This window comes from Trachurus japonicus, chromosome 11, assembly GCF_045865225.1.
Source record: "Trachurus japonicus isolate A0001 chromosome 11, Traja_1.0".
NCBI classification, from domain to species: domain Eukaryota; kingdom Metazoa; phylum Chordata; class Actinopteri; order Carangiformes; family Carangidae; genus Trachurus; species Trachurus japonicus.
Window position 1 is genome coordinate 29,941,608 of NC_140917.1, and position 16,873 is coordinate 29,958,480.

Genomic DNA, 16,873 nt, shown 5'->3' on the forward strand with positions numbered 1-16,873 from the left:
GATCCAGGTATTAAACCTCTGTGAGGGCGTTCACAAGACTGATGATGTCACTAATCCTTTGTGCTCCATGTGCCAACGAGTCTGACAGTCGTTAGAGTGACAGTCGTTTGATAAAAAACATTTTTTGCATTCTCAAGGCACCAGCATGGGGTCCCCTTTTGCCCCCAACTATGCAAACTTGTACATGGGATTGTGGGAGGAAAGGCATATGTCAAGCGATTCCAGTGAATTTCACCTCGCTCGGAGCATAGATACAAAGTCAGTATATATGGCTCGGAGTGGCTCTTTTCTTCCCGTTTGTATTGGTCCAGGCTCATTAATATGCAGATCATATTCATGAACTGATTTGCATTGACCATCTATGGTTAACAAAGGGTGTGTACAGGGCGGGACGTGAAGCCGATTCATCTGCACACACTTGTAGGAACTCTGTGATTTATATAAGGGAAAGTTTGCTTACAAGTGTGCATACGCAGGGTTTCGTAAATCTGAATATTTTTTGGCGCACGCAAACTGTGGCTTTTGGATCCGACGCACAGTTTTATAAATGAGGCCCCTGATCCACTTCCCTGTGTCATGTTTTCTGTCTGCTCCTCTAGCACATTGCACAGCATCAGCAGCAGCTCCAACACTGAATCAGGAGGCCACCACACCGAAGACTGAGTGTCTTCCCTCCAGTACTATACCATCACCCACGCCTCCCTCACCAGCACCACTAACCACATCTCCACAGCCAGCAACATTAAGGTAGGTGCGGAGGATCAGACCAGGCTCAGATTAATGATTTATTCAGTCCCATGAGTATATTCCATACTTACCGTGTGTGTGTGTGTGTACTTGTATGTTTACGCAGCAACCCTTTTCCATGTCGAAGTCGGCACAAATGCCGCTGTCCAACATTACGGTGCCAAAACCCTCTATCTCGCGGGTGCCCAGTAGCATGGAGGGCATCAACCATGAGCTGGAGAAGGTCTTCATCAAAGACAACGGAGAGAAGGAGGAGCTGAAGGTAAGGTTCTGTCGACCCACATCTCAGTCTATCTCCTGGACTGCTTCTAAACAGTATTCATCTCTGTCTCCTTTTTCTGACACAGTCCCTGGAAGTTCCTGATGGGCGGCGAGCACCCTTCCCTCCCCAACAGCGCAGCAGCAGCACCCGCAGCATGGACACCCAGACACCCTCAGCCCCTGGCCGGTCCAGCAGCTGCTCCAGTCTGTCACCTTGCCCCTCACCAGCTTGTCCACCAGGATCACATGATGGCAGTCCCTACTCCACAGAAGATCTACTGTATGACCGTGATAAAGGTAAAGCAGGGTATCCGCTGATCCTTAAAGCCCCAGTATGTAACTTATTTGGCTAGGGTTAGCAAAAATCAAATATTGTTTTCATAAATACATATTTCACTGAAGTCGAATCACACCCGCATACAAATGAAAGCTTTCTGGTACCTTAGAATGAGTTGTTACAAGTCGTTACGCACCGAACCGAGGCTGCCATGTTGCATCGCCATTTTTTACGTTGAGTGGCAGTGTGACCGTAGGTAACCACGGAAACTCACCGGAGCTGTCGGCTCGGGGAGAAAGTTTTCCAGGTAGCGCCTGTTAAAACTGTCACCATGGTGTAGTGTGAGGAAGGACGAAGGCACTGATGTTGCATTCAGGTGCAGTCAGGCAGACGGCTGTCGGCAAACCAACCGGATGTCATTTTACTAGACGAGAGAAAGACGGTAAACTGTGGGTAAGGTAAACAATACGACATCACCATGACAACATATTGTCACGCCTGTATTTTGCCTCGTGCTGGTGGACCACTTGTTTACATAGACACTTGTTTATCCTGTTACATGCAGCGTCTGTTGTCTGTCTGACGTCTGCCCGATTTCACGTGAATGCAACATCAAGAATTCTGATATGGAACCGCACCGCTAGATGGGGGTAATTCCTACATATTATACCTTTAATACAAAAATATGGTTATTAAAAGGCATGTGTATGATGTAACCTACAGCGGTGATTAATGTTAACTATAAACAAAGTGTGACAGGAACTGTGACAGGAACACTATACACAAAGGATTTTAGTTTACTTTAGTTTAGTTTATTATGTCAAAGACAATCCCAATTAATCAACTATATCAATAACAGTAAAAAGGGCAGCTTTAGCCAACATGGCTAGTATCCTGCTGTAGTCCCTGGCCAGATGACAATAGGCTCCCTAAAAAACAAAAACAATACAGCACACTGATTAAAAAGAGAGTGTTAGGACAGCTAGGAGACAAGATAGACAGTGAAACATCAATACAATCATGCAGAGACAACACATATAATCAGAACATACAAAAGCAGCACATAAAATATAATCACACATCAGCACATACAATCACATGCAGGAGTGCAGACAGACATCATGTACTGTAGACAGGCAGCATCCATGATTATGACGCAAATAACACACAGCCATATGTTAGTGTGTGCAGGTGTAGTTGTCGGCAAGCCATGTTTTTAACTTGGCTGTAAAAGTGGAGTATGTGTATCTTTGATCTGGGTGGGAAGTGAGTTCCAATTATGTATTGCTTTAACAGAGAATGATAACTGGCCAAATGTACTTTTCTTGAGTGGGACTGATAAGTCGCCATGTGTGGTGCTTCTAGTGATATGAACAGTGCTGCGTTGGTTTATGAGTGAGTTCAGTGGAGCATAACATGTGATTAAGTTTAGTCCGACCTTGCTGATGTGAGATGTGACCTGCTGCATTGTCATTAGCGCCCGAGCGCCCTCTATTGACCAGCCGCCACTGCCCTGACCTAATAAACCCTCCTACTGTAGGTTTCTCATCTCACCTGCGTGTCTCAACTCACTGTAATGATCCAGAGGGTTAACACCACCACCCAGAAAATCATCAGCTGCCCTCTCCCTACCCCAGAAGAACTCTGTTTCAGTTTTTGCCCTCAGACAGAAGATACAGGACAATAAAAACAAGGACAGTTTTTTATTCAAAAAGCAACAATTGCACTGAATAATGTGATGCAATAAGGCTGTTTTCTTTTTTCAGTTTGTTTTTCAGATGTGCAATGTTGTGAATGCCAAAATGAGTGAATTCATTTTTATTTCAATTATGTTTTGTTGTTATTGCTACTTATCTAGGTATTGTAGCTTTGTTTCAGGGTCTTAATATCTGCCTTTATTTCTCTGCACTGCAAAGGATGCACCTCCATTTCATTGTTGTGGAAATGTCTGTCTTGTCTGTCTCTCTATCTAACCTACCATAGTTGTTGTTTTTTGTTTTTTTTACCCCACCACCCTCCTAGTGGGGACCTTTTTCTTTCTTTCTTTCTTTCTTTCTTTCTTTCTTTCTTTCTTTCTTTCTTTTCATTATATTTTTTTCATTTTAAGAAAAAATGACACAAATAATCAGGTGGCAGTAACATACAACCCATCAACATCACAAAAATAAGGGAGGAAAAAACAGAAAACAGAAACAAACACAAAACACACCAAAACACTAAAAAAACAAAACAAGCTGTAACAGGACAATATAAAGCAACAGGAAAGTATCCAACTAAACCCCCCCCCAAAAAAAAAAAAACATCAGAAACCACCTTTCTAAAGTGTCTGCCTGTCCTGGGTGCGGGATCCCTCCTTTGTTGCTCACCCTGAGGTTTATCCAATTTTTCCCTGTTAAAAGGGTTTTCCCAGGAGCTTTTCCTCAGTGGATGTGAGGGATGTTGTTATGATGTCATGTAAACCACTTTGAGACAAACCATTTGTAAAAATGGGCTTTACAAATTGCCTTGCCTTTGCTGTAAAACTCAGGGATAGTGACTTGAGGGCAACTGGCTCATGGGGGCAGCTGGTACCTCCTGTCCAGGGTCTAGATAACTTTCTGAAATCCTTCTTTGCTAAATGGAGTAGATCAAAATCAGACATGCTCCAGAAACACTTAGACAAATACTGCTGTCGTTAACGCCTAAGTCACCTAAGTCAACTCTGTGTCTCTCTGTCCACAGACAGTGGAAGCAGCTCACCACTGCCCAAGTTCGCCTCCTCCCCCAAACCCAACAACAGCTACATGTTCAAGCGAGAGCCTCCAGAGGGCTGTGAGAAGATTAAAGCTTTTGAGGAGATGAGGTATAGGCTGGTTACATGTGTTGTGTTTAAATATCTCCCTGCTGCCTAAGCGCTGTGTGATCCTGAACCTGTTGCTTTTTTTGCATTACCTGTTTTCTCTGCAGCTCCAGGCAGTCCACATCAGCTTCGGTTCCCCTCTTCTCCTGCCCGGACAAGAACAAAGTCAACTTCATTCCAACAGGTTCAGCTTTCTGCCCCGTCAAACTCCCTGGCCCACTGCACCTCATTCCATCCTCAGAGCCTGAAGAGGATGAGGACAATGCAGAGGCTGGCACGGGTTCAGAGCCCCAGGGGGCCACGCTGGTCTACTGCACCCCCTCTCAGGTCTCCACGAGCACCAGTACAGATGAGCCTCCGGAGGAGCCCGACCTGCCCTCAGAGACTGCAGACCTCCAGACAGACAGTCCGGCCCTCAGCTAGACCTGAGCAGAGCTGGCCTCTGGCTTCGGGATCCATGCTATCAACCACCAACCACCACTGACTGTCCCACCAACACCTTCCTCTGCTCTGCAAAGGGGGGGGGGTCTCCGACTCTCCGTGACGACCCCCCCCCCCTTCCATTCCCTTCTATCTCTGCATGACGTAGCAACAATGTCCCGCTTAACCACACCACAAAGACTTTGCCACATCCTGTCCTGCATCATATCCGAGCTGTTGTTGATAAAGAAGGTTTTCATAATATGCAGGTGTTTGAGGGAGTAATGGAAGGAATGGAGCACTTGAATGGATGGTGGGTTGGGGGTGGGGGGGAGGTTGACCGTGTAGTATATTTCAGATTAAGTTATGTGTTGTTTTCTGTTTCAACAATCACAGTATGAATAAGCTCTCTCCCTGTGTGTGTGCGTGTGTGCGCGTGTGTGTGCGTGCGTGTGTGTGTGTGCGTGGTAGAACTATCAAGTTATTAAGACGATAAAGCTAATTAATTACATGCTTTGTGATTAATTAATCTAAATCAATTGCATATCAATATAGGTAAATAGTGCACCAAATAATAAATGTACAGGTGTGAACAGAAGGTGTGTGGCACTGAGGTTCCGTCGGTGCACCTGTCCCTGCACAATCTCTGCTTCACGCTGTCGTCCTGCTTTACCAGTGTTTCATGTTTCAAGTTATCGGTTGAATCTACAGTTTTCCCTGCACCAAGAACATAACATACAGAATTTGCCTTTTCTTTTTTTTTCCTAATATGTCAGCCACATGGACTGCATGAGTCAGTCCTGTTGGAAACACAAGATGAGCTACTGACTCCATGTTTGGGACTGTAGTGGCAGGAGTGTGTCAGTGACCCCACTCTATTGAAAAGCAAATCAATATTTCATTGCATTGTCATAATAGACCTGAGTGAGAGTATTTACAGAGAGGAAACAAGAACATGGAGGTGTAGCTTCATAGAGTGCAATTAATTTTGTGGTTATATTTTGTTATGTTATTTCTCTGTAATTAATTAATGTGTTAGACAAAGGTGTGCACTTGTGTAATGTGTTAATTTTGATTAATTAATTACAGAAAAATATCTAATGATAAGAATTTTCTGCACACACAGTGGCTTCTTGGGAGGAAAAAAAGTACAGAACTGTGTATTGCTGTGTTTCTACTGTACAACATGAAAACAATTTTACTCTAATTTTACCTTTATGTTTATTCACTCAATCCAGGTCACATTATCAACCCCTGTGCAAAAACATAAGAAGAGCAAATAATTTGGGCAAAGCCTGAAAAGTAGAAAATGGCCACAAATGGGTTGCACATTGTCCGTTTTGGCCTTGATTCAGGTATTTCACAATCAGATTCTATACTCAGGTAATTTGGAATGAATGGTCATTCTGATATCTGCAGCTGGACAGAGCAGAGCGGTTCTCAATCACTTTCGCATGTTTTTTTTTTTCTTTGAAGCCCAGTCTGAGACTAGACCTGGAACAGGAGCTGCAGATGTTACAGAGCTGGTGGTGTGGGACACTGTTTGGACCGACCACACATACTAACTATGACTGATGGCATCTGTGACTGTGCATGTGCTGATGGAAGGTCACTGAACACTGACATGGAAGTCATACATTTATAGTCTTATATTTAAGTTTAATGACGATGTGTGGCTACTGCTGACAGGTGGTCAAGTCTGCAGTATCATCAGAGGACAATATATTCAAAGCATTTGGTTCTATACATGTGGCGATTTAAGGGTGGAGTTGGACAAACAAAAGAATTGAACCACATTAACCATACCTCACCTTATGTCAGTGTCTGAGGTCCATATTAAAATTTGTGAATACAAAAAAAAAGATATTATAAATGGCTCAGATATAGACATCTATAAGCAAACACACACGCAACCTTAACCCAAAATATTCATGAGTCTTGATTTGGAACCACAGGGGCTGGCTATCCTACATTTCTTGGTACTGTTATAAAGCCGCACCAATCTGTATTTTATAAATCTTTGTACATTGTAAGACTCACTCAAAGTGACACAACCACAGAGAATTATCACACATTCACAAATTTACAACCACAGAATTATCACACATTAACACATTTTCTTTTACAATCAAACGCTCTGATAAATCCACTTTGACTGGAAAGTGTGGCAGACAGGTGGTGAGAGGCTGGTTGACCATGTATCACCTAAGGAGACTTGTGTGTTTGTTTGTTTTTTTTCCAGGGTTGGTGGAAACAACAGTGTGCATAAAGGACACAGATTATTTATTTTACTTAGAATAAATGCTAACACCTGCTGGGTGTGTAAGTAGTTAGCTGTCAGATATTGTGTATTCAGGTTACTTTGCCCCAAGTGACAAAAACATTAATTAATACTGTACAGGTTAATGTTGGAGCAAAGATTAAGCGGAGATTACAAATCTGGTGTTTGATGACTGCTTTCTTTTTTTGATAATCCTCTGTCGAAACATGTTTGGATAACACTTAACACAATAAGGGTCCCTTAATTAACGTTAGTTAGTACATTATTAAGCATTAATATATAAACTAATGTGTTAATTAATGCTAATAATAATGTATGTTATTCAACTGTTATTATTACTTAATAATGTATTAACTAACTTTGAGTAGTAAACATTAATTCCTAATCCTAAAAAATACATAATAATGATTGTTAATATATCTGTAAACAGTTAATTAATGCTTAATAATGTACTAACTAATGTGAATTAAGGGACCCTTATTGTAAAGTGTTACCCATGTTTATATTGTAGAAAAAATCAATCAAGTTTCACACTTGGCCACAGACAACAGTGAAAGCAGCCGCACTGTGTGGCACAAGTTACAAATTAGGTCTACAAATACAAGATGGATGGTTGTATTAGTCTCACCCTCAGTCTGCATTCTGCTCATATCCAGATTTAGACTGGTACAGCAATTAAAATGTTTCCTTTCCATTGATTACTTTCGATGAGATTTTAGCATCGCAAATAGATGATGATTCATTCATGATTCATTCCTGATTCATTGATCTGATTAGCCATAAGAGACTAACTTCAATACATGTAGAGGTTTGGTTCCCACCACCAAGCAACATGTCATATATACTGTGCAGAACACTGTCAGGCTGTCAGAGTATCACAATGCCCAAGTGTAAATGATTCACCACATTCATCTGCAAGAGTAAAACATAATCCACATATATTTTGATATCTGGTGTGCTTGCATAATTCCTGTATTGATGTTTCATGCACATTTTGCATATTTGTGGCTTTTTAAGAGGCTCACTGCAGTGTTGTGGTTTCTTAAGATATTTCAGCACTTTACCAAGAGGTATAGCTTTCCCTGTGCCCCACATATACACAGCATTGGTAAACTAGATGTGTGCGATAATAGGAGAAAAAAGGTGTAGTCCTCCCAGATGAGGTCCATTCTTTAACTTGATCATCTCATTTTACATTCTTTGGTTTTGAGTTGGGGGGGCTGGACCAGCAAAGACTTCTTTGCTAAAGCCATCAACCAATACAAAACCAGCACTGAGAATGAGTACATCATTGGCAGGTCAGTGTTCACTACATGATACTCCTTGTGTAATTTGCATTGTCAAAGTTCATGCACATATGCACATGGCAATAAAAAAATATTGGTTGTTTTGTCCACTCAGTGTGTGTACATCGGTAGAGGAAGCATCTGTGACCACTGTGGTCACTGTCCATACAATGAACCGACCAGTCTGAATTAAATATCATTGTATTTTATTGAGTTATATAACATGGTTACGGTACATGGCAAAGATAATTCACTATAGGTTCATAGAGGGACCTGCAATGTAAATGTAAGTGAAATTTCCGACCAAGTCGTTACTTTTACTTTGCTCAAGCCTAGATAAATGTAAGCCCATTTACCATTTATGAGCTTCATTCTCACAGGTTCTATCTTCATTTCAGTTGATCAGCTGAAACACAAGAAAACACTGCACAATAAACAGTGAAACATAAAACATACTTATGCTTAAGTATGCAGTATTTCATGAGGGAGGAGGGGCAGGGGCAAAGTTGTAAAAGTACTGCAGTTGAGGTATTTTATTCTGTGAAAAGTGATATTTTGAAAATAAAGAATGTATCTGTTTAAAGCATGTGGACACAATACATTGAGGGCTTTGGACACTGCGTACTCTGAAAGGTAGAAGTATATTCATCCAGCAGATGGCAGTATGTAACCAAAGTTGAAACTGAAACTGAAGCTAGGTTTCCTTATGGTGGAACCAAAATGGTGTCAAATGTAAAAATGTAGGAACTGATGAACTGTTGTTCGACATTAAAATATAAAATACTAAATCATTTACATTTTGAAATAAAAATTAGAGCAGGCAATAGAAACATTTCCTGGCTTGAAAGTAAAGATTTGATGTTAAAATGCAGATTCTCTCAGAAGGAAGGCCCTGTTGGCCCTGTTTCAACTGCTAATCAGCTTTGTCACAAACTCAGTTTTATGTGCTAATCTCAACCTCCCAGCACATCCAAACTGGGCAGACAGAACAAAGGTAAAACTCTTTTAAAATCAAATTACAGGGCATAAAGCCTCTTGTAATCCCCTGTATTGGAGCCTTCTTAGCTCTGCTGCTGTTTCTGCATTCACAATGCTAATCCCTAAGACAAAGCGATAAAGGAACATAACAAATCAGCTTCCCACTGCTGAAACACACACGCATCACATGTGGCTGCATGAAGACATTAACCACGTCCACCATGCTGTCAACCTGCTTGCGCTTTCTCTGAATTCACACTCTAACCAATCAAGCCTGGAAATGAGCAGGTCGTACTGTAAAGTGAGAGTTGTCACAAGCCAGAGCCCTATCATCCAGCCAATCAGGACACTGCTTTATGCACACTTTGTCCGTCTGGATTGTATGTGCGGTTTCTTTTTTTGTGGCATTTGTTGCTGTAGTTTGCACAAACCTCACAACAGTTTGGTGATTTTCTTGACAGTTGGCACAGTAGACTACATCTGAGATAAGGCAAGGAAGTGCTTAAAATACAAAATAATCTTACAGTGCTTTTGGACACTGGATCAATCTTTGTCCAATTGATAAGATATAATATACGCTGGTATACTAGCTATAATTACTGGACATATAAACCTTTTTAGGCATTTACTGTATGGTACCCTTATGGTCAAACAACCTTTTTCAGGTAAAATGATACCTTGTTTGTTGTGAGAAAAAAAAAACCCAGTTAATTTAATCCAGAGGAGAAGTAGGAAAACAACTCGGTGCTGACCTGTTGATCTGCCTATCTTGTGATTTTACAATCAGCATCTCCTCCTTGGTGTCAGTAGGGTGAAATGATGTCTGAAATCCTCTCACCTGTTGACTTCAGGCCTGCCACTGCCCATTAGCCTACAACCCAATTCTCTATCCTCCACCTTATGTTCATCAGTTGGTTTTAGCTGCCTATAAATACATATGCTACAGCTGATCCCCTGTCATGCTAATTCCTCACCATAGAAAGCATAGAATATGTCTATTTGTCCAAAAAACTAACAAAACAAAACAGGAAATAAACTGACTTCAGCATGGTTGCATATGGGAACGAAACCAGAGAGACATGAATGTACAATAAAGTTTGATTCCCCCTCTGAAAATCAGTTTATCCCCAATGTGACAGCAGGTCTTTGAACTGAGTGTCAAGTCTGTCAGATATTAAGCGCAATGCTGATGGACGCTTTTGTTGTTAAGATGGAGGAGCCAGTGGCCAGCTCATCATCTGGAGATGCAGCCAGCACAGTGGACAGACTGTCACATCCAGCTCTTTTGTGTGTCCATCTTGTGGGTCCATTGTGGAGGCTGGACAGAAACCCCCCCCACACACACACACCCCACCCATATACACACACACACACACACACACACCTTTTTCAAATCAGGCGCCTTGACTGATCAACGAAGAATAATCAACTGGCCTTTTGTTTTAGCAGCCGCTTCAACAGGAGAAAATGAACTTATGATAATGAAGCCTTATCATACACAGTTCAGACGGTGGGTGTGATGTGATTTGCCTTCCAGTGGTGTGGAGCTGTCCAGCTGAGGCTCCCCGCTGTGAGCCGGGGCCTGCAGCCAGCTGATGGAGCTCCAGCACATTCTAATGCTCAAGTGCTGCTGCTGCTTCTTCACTGTTTTGAAGCCCTGTGTCTCCTACTCTGAGCACCTGCCGAGTAATAACACATGGATGAGGGGTTATTTCATTCTCAGGGTTAGAATATTGTTAAATATCAGCCCTTTTCTCACTTTCCTCATCATCAGATGTGGTGGTCCATGATATACTGTATGGGCAGAAATATGTGCCACTAGAAACTGAATTTGAATCATTTATATTTGAATTTGAATTGTTAAACTTGAATAACTGCATTATAAAACTGAATTTGAAACACATTATTTGAATTTGTGTTAATTTGAATCCAAATAGTATAATTTGAAATTGAATTTATTAGTTTGGAACTGAATTCCACTTAACTTGAAACTAAATGTAAGATTATAAAATTTGATCCTCACTGAAAATTCAACTCACTTTCACATTCAGTTATCACAATTCTAATTCAGTTCTTGCAATTCAATTTCAACTCACAGAACACGTCACTTTACTGCACATGGCACCTAGCTCGTGGCAAAATGATATGAATGATACACATCCCAGCATTCCCTGGTAGCTACACTGATAACTACGGCACAACCAAAATCACAAAATACAAAACTCAAAGTCTGATACATCACACACCTTCCTTGAAATGACAATAAAGCATCCAGAGATGAAGATCAGAGCTTGTGCTTTCCTGATTTCTCTTGTCAACTAATCAATATAATGCCACTGAAAACAATAATTCACCATAGTACAGAACAGCATTGCAATGGATACTGAGTCAGTTCTTCTCCAGCATACAGATGGTACATTCCATGTCGGTAAAGGCTATTGTAGGTTTTAGCCCCTGGTCACTCTGAGGAGGGGTGTGTCTGAATGAGAGAGTGAAGGTGGCAACCTAAAGAAAGGTTCATTTAAATGAAGCTGCAATGCAAAATGAGATTACACCCCTACGTGTGTGTAGGACACATGCATGTGCATGTACAGTGTCAAACAAGCCAGTGTGATAAAGATGAGAAAACTGCAAAAATTACAGCACACCTTGGTGCTATCAGACCTCCACAGAGCTGGAGGTGAGAGATATAACTGCAGTAAAAATGCTGGAATGACCTTTCTCTACGAACTGCCAACAGGCAGCAAGCTGAGCATCAGCATCTGTCTCTGCTCTGCGCTGCTTAAATGATTGATTTTCCTCAGTATCAGCTCAGGTTCTTTGGATGTGGCAGCCTTCCTCTTTCCGATGTTTTTTTTTTTTGAGTGTTTGTTGCTTGCCTGTGTTTGTCTCTCTCTTTGTTAATGTGTGTATGTCTTCATCAGGGCGTGGTGCCCTACATTTCCTGTGTCCACCAAATCACCCACACACCTGCTGCTGCTCGCCTCATCAAGCCTGAAGTACTAACACCCTGCTCCTTCACCCCACTCTTTACCACCGTGTTGCATTTCTCCAGCTCCAGTTGTTTATTAATTGTCTCTGTATTTTCTTTAATCCTATTTCCTTTATATCCTGTTTCCTATAACAGAGGCAGCACAGTGCAGCGCTTTCTCTGGGTGACCAGTCTGCAGTCTGTCAATGATTTGTCCATAATGTTTCAGTGTTGAGTCTGTGGTGCACAAATAAACTTTAAGAGGGAATTGAGGCAAACAAAGATCAGGTCCATTAAAGCAGAAGTAAGCAGAATGTTTGTGTTAATATAAGTCTTAAATAGTTATATCTTCAGACAGCAATCACTTATATAGAGTGTTTGGTTCGAAACACGGGTCTGTCAGTCACTCTGCTCTGCTGTAAGCCGAGGAGAAAACTTCTTGTATACTTCCTTGTATCCCACAAGCTTTACCCAATGAGGAGAGAGAACGGCATGAAGGGCTGTGTGTGCAGCCAAGGGATGCACGTGAATGTGGTGACGTAGGGACGAGGACCAATAGATCCATGACGAGGGCGGGGACTGCTAACTCCATCGGCTGACAAGAATTTAGCCAAAACGACCGGATCGTTTACTTCTGCTTTAAATGACTGAAGGTAAGTTTTAGAAAATATACCAGTAGACCAATGTTTAATATTACACACTGATGAGCATTAACTTACAAAGCACCCTACAGCCAAGGATAAGTATGATAATGGAGGTTAGTAGAAAAAAATGTACATTTAAATCTGCCAATAGGCCTCTCCTGGAAAACAGAGAGTAAAGGTGGTTCTCTCAACTATACTATCAAATTAAAGGCAAAAACCCCCAAAATATATGTACAGAGGTGGAGATATAGGCTGATTATAGAGCTCCCATCCTTTTCCCCACATGCTGTTTTAATCTGCTGGGCTTGAAAAGTTCTCTTTTTCAGTTCAACGTTTCAGAGGTCATTTTCATCTACACTTGCTAAAAAGACGCAGACCACTATCCATCCATCCATCCATCCATCCGTCCATCCGTCCGTCCGTCCATCCATCCATCCATCCATCCATCCATCCATCCATCCATCCATCCATCCATCCATCCATCCATCCATCCATCCATCTGGCATTGGGTGAAGGAAGTTACAACCTGGACAGTTCTCAGCCCATCACAGGGTTGAAACATAGAGACAAACAACCATTCACATTCACACCTACTGGCAGTTTTGAGGCAATCAACGTAATTTGCCTGTGTCTGGACTGTGAGAGGAAGCCAGGCCCAGAGGCTTGAGGAGAACATGAAAACGGCCAAAACCAGGATTCAAACCAAAAATTCAAACGCAACACCATGAGGCAGAAATGTAAAACGCATGTATCTCAGAAATTGTTGCCAATAGTCATATTCTATTGAGAAAAAAAGCATTTAATTTATATCAATGGCAGTTACTAATGTTTACACAGCCCTTGCCCACCTACAATTTCCAAAAAAAAAAAAAAAAAAAAATCCACCCACTTAATATTTCTGCTGACCAGTGCCTCCTCTCCTGGTATCCATACCTATGTATATGGATACCATAATCCCCATAATCCCATAGTCCTGGAGACAGTTTCGGAAAATTTGATTATGCGATTTACTGGTATTTTAATGACTTCTTCTTTTCTTTTTTTAAACAAATTTTATGAATCTGTAAATGACTTAAGTAGAATTGGGCATCTTGACAACTCAATTGATAATAAATCAATACCAATAATGAAAACAATTTTAATGTTGAATATGAATAAAAGTTAAATTGTCAGCTCAAACCTCTGTCTATCTGAGCACAAAAAAGCAGCCACATCATTTGTGTGTGAGCCTGAAGTCAAATCAGACATGAACCAGTGTTTAGGGGTTTCAGGCTGATGTGGACCCCCTGCCTCATTAAGAGCCAATCAGCAGGTCTATTTTTAGAGGCTGTGAGCAGAGTGCTGCTTGGGCAGCAGATGGTATTTTAGAGGGAGTGGGGTGCAATTTACAGTAAACAGATTTTTTATCCTTGGCAGGTCATGGAGAGAGCTACAATGGTACATCGATTTAATAAGAGTGCTCACACAAACTCAGACAGGATGAGCCTTAAGTGAAATAAAGTAACCTCAGCGTGACTCTGAAACAAGCCAGAAGCCACTGACTTGTTCTGGTATATATTTTGATGCACAGAATGGGTTGAATAACTCTGGGGCCTGTTATGTTCAAAGAGAATACAATCTTTAAAATCTACATGTGTGCATGTGAAAATATGTTTTAGTGTTTGTAACCTTTCAACCTAGTTAGTTTTGGTACAGTAAAATGAGTCACTCAGGGCTGCCAGTTTAGTCTGTGATGCTAATGAGCTCCAAACCTTGCTAACACTTTAATTACCCCAGTGGTTCACATGGTCAGATCTACTTTATCCCTCTCAATAAACCCATGGCAAATCTCAAGAACCAACCAGTGTAAACCTACTGTTTTATATATTATGGCATCAGCATTTGTGTAGAATTTTTTGGGGATAAAAAGAAGCAATACGATACATTTTATTGAAACAGACCCCCACCCCACTAATTTGTAAACTTTGGGAATATTCTCACGTAGCCTACTGTTTCTATTCAGGCAATACACCTTTTGGTCAGTAGATGGTGGTGGTCTTGTGGATTTGCTTGAGGGACAATTGCCACATGTCCAGTGGGCCTGTTTGAGAACTGTGGTTGTTCTCTCTGTGTACGGGTAGTTTTCTAAAACTAGTTACTAATGTTGAAGTAGAAGGGATTGTTTTGAAGTGTTTTCAGACAATTTTGAGAAGTGTAAGAAGTGATGGGAAACATGGGAATGCCTTGGGGTCCTCCCGGAAAAGCTGGAGGAAGTGTCCAGGGAGGGAAGTCTGGGGATTCCTGCTCAGACTGCTATCCCCGCGACCCGACCCCGGATAGTGGAAGAAGACAAAGATGAAGAGGAAGACAAAGTAAAGACAAAGTTAAAATTGTTAACTGTCAGTTACATTACAACAAAAACAACAATAATAATCATGATTATGATTGCTAAACGCATTTCACTGAAAGTAATCAGACCAACAGTTTTTTCCCCCCAGGAAAAGACACTCAGTAATGGAAGAAGGCTCCACTTAGAGCTACAGAGATAACATGAGCAGTGAATAAGCCTCCTTATCCACTCCTCTATAGGGCTGAGGTATTTTGGAGGTGTATGGGCTGATTATTTTCAGAGGGACACAATTCTCGGTTAAAGCTGGTGGGTGATGTCTGTATGAATTACACCTTCCATAAAGCTGTAATAGGAAGGACAATTGGCAGCTTGTATCTGTGCAGCCTTGTACGGTATTTACCTTTTTATGTGGATATAAATCTGACATGTGCCAAGGACAAGGCTCTTACCAGATGCCTTTTTTTTGTACTGGCTCACAGGGCCACACGTAGAACACACACACAGTGGGGGAAAAAAAATTGCATTAAGGGTCATTCATAAAGCTCTAAATGCTGGTTTAGAGGCAAAAGTAATTTTTTTATTTATTTATTTTTTTACAAGCCAAAAGGCTTGTAATAGAGTACAAGTTCAAAATTCAAAAGTACATTTTATTTTCCTAAAAGGTAATCAAAAGCAAATGAAACCTAAATATCCTATAGGGCTAGTTATTCTCCTCTGTGCTCCTCTGATCAGTGCGGCGTCCCTAGCAACGGTCTGTTATAAAAAAAAATAATAGACCGTATGACCAGAATATGGACCCGTTCAATAACCATGTTACATATCAACATAGGCCTACAATCTATAATCACAATAGATTGTTAAAGCTATGGTCTACCATTTTGGAAGATTGGTAATCTATTATTTATGCTGGGCGGCTCGCCAAGTTTCTATGGTTGCTTCACTAACATACACTGTGTCTATGTCTGTTGAAGCCATTTATTTATTGTTAATATTTAGTGTTGTTTAGTATTTAGTTTAGTTAGTATTTAGATACTATTATGTTTTGTTTCAGCAGCATGCTGTCTTCTTGTATACTTTAATTTTTTTCAGAATTGCTATGCTTTCCAACTTTTACGATAAGCATGCCATTGAACATGCAATAACAATACCATAACCATCAGGAAGAACTAGACATGGATGACAGCCGTGTCAGATGTGTGTCCTGCCAGACTGGTCAGCTGTGGCAGATTGGTCTTACAAGAGTGGTGGAGTCTTGGAATGCTCATCGAATTCCAGGTTATATAAATCAGTATCGCAAATTGCAAACATTAAAATAATGACAACAGGCTCAACAGTATGTTCTTTATTTTACAGGTAAAGGTATACCAAATGACTTGGCTGGCAGTGGGTGCCTCATTCAGTTGAAGCAGCAGACCTCTATGACAACAGCTGGGATCCTCACTGACACCACAATCTACCTTTGGAGTTGATCCATTTTTAACAGAACAAGAATAGTACTGGCTGTCACGTCCTCTGTGTGTTCCCCTGTTTAGTTAAAGGGACAACGAGGAGTTTTGGAAAAGCGAAGCGTTTTCACACTACATTTATGAGCCTCCGCGCGCACCGTACATTTCTTTGACTGGCGTAAGACAGACTCATGTTTTCATTCATCAAGAATTAAAGTCAGAGGTTCAAAGACGATCACATATCGTCGTAGTTCTGACCATAAACGGTGATTCGGTTGCGTTATTCTCATGAGTCGCCACGAAACCGAAAGTAAGGAAACACTGGTCGGCTCGCCCAGCATTTCCGCCACCACTAATAATAACAAAATAACGATAGAAACAAAACGATATATTTA

At 41.2% G+C, this 16,873-nt stretch overlaps 1 protein-coding gene across 1 annotated transcript in view; it reads left to right on the forward strand.

The window, feature by feature from the left end:
- Positions 1 to 5,187, forward strand: part of glcci1a (glucocorticoid induced 1a) — an 11,934-nt gene extending 6,747 nt beyond the window's left edge. The window contains 5 exon segments of the mRNA XM_085790247.1: positions 600 to 747; positions 854 to 1,009; positions 1,095 to 1,305; positions 4,007 to 4,127; positions 4,232 to 5,187. Coding sequence (XP_085646373.1) covers positions 600 to 747; positions 854 to 1,009; positions 1,095 to 1,305; positions 4,007 to 4,127; positions 4,232 to 4,547 — 952 coding nt within the window. The 3' untranslated portion in view covers positions 4,548 to 5,187.
- The last annotated feature ends 11,686 nt before the right edge of the window (positions 5,188 to 16,873 follow it).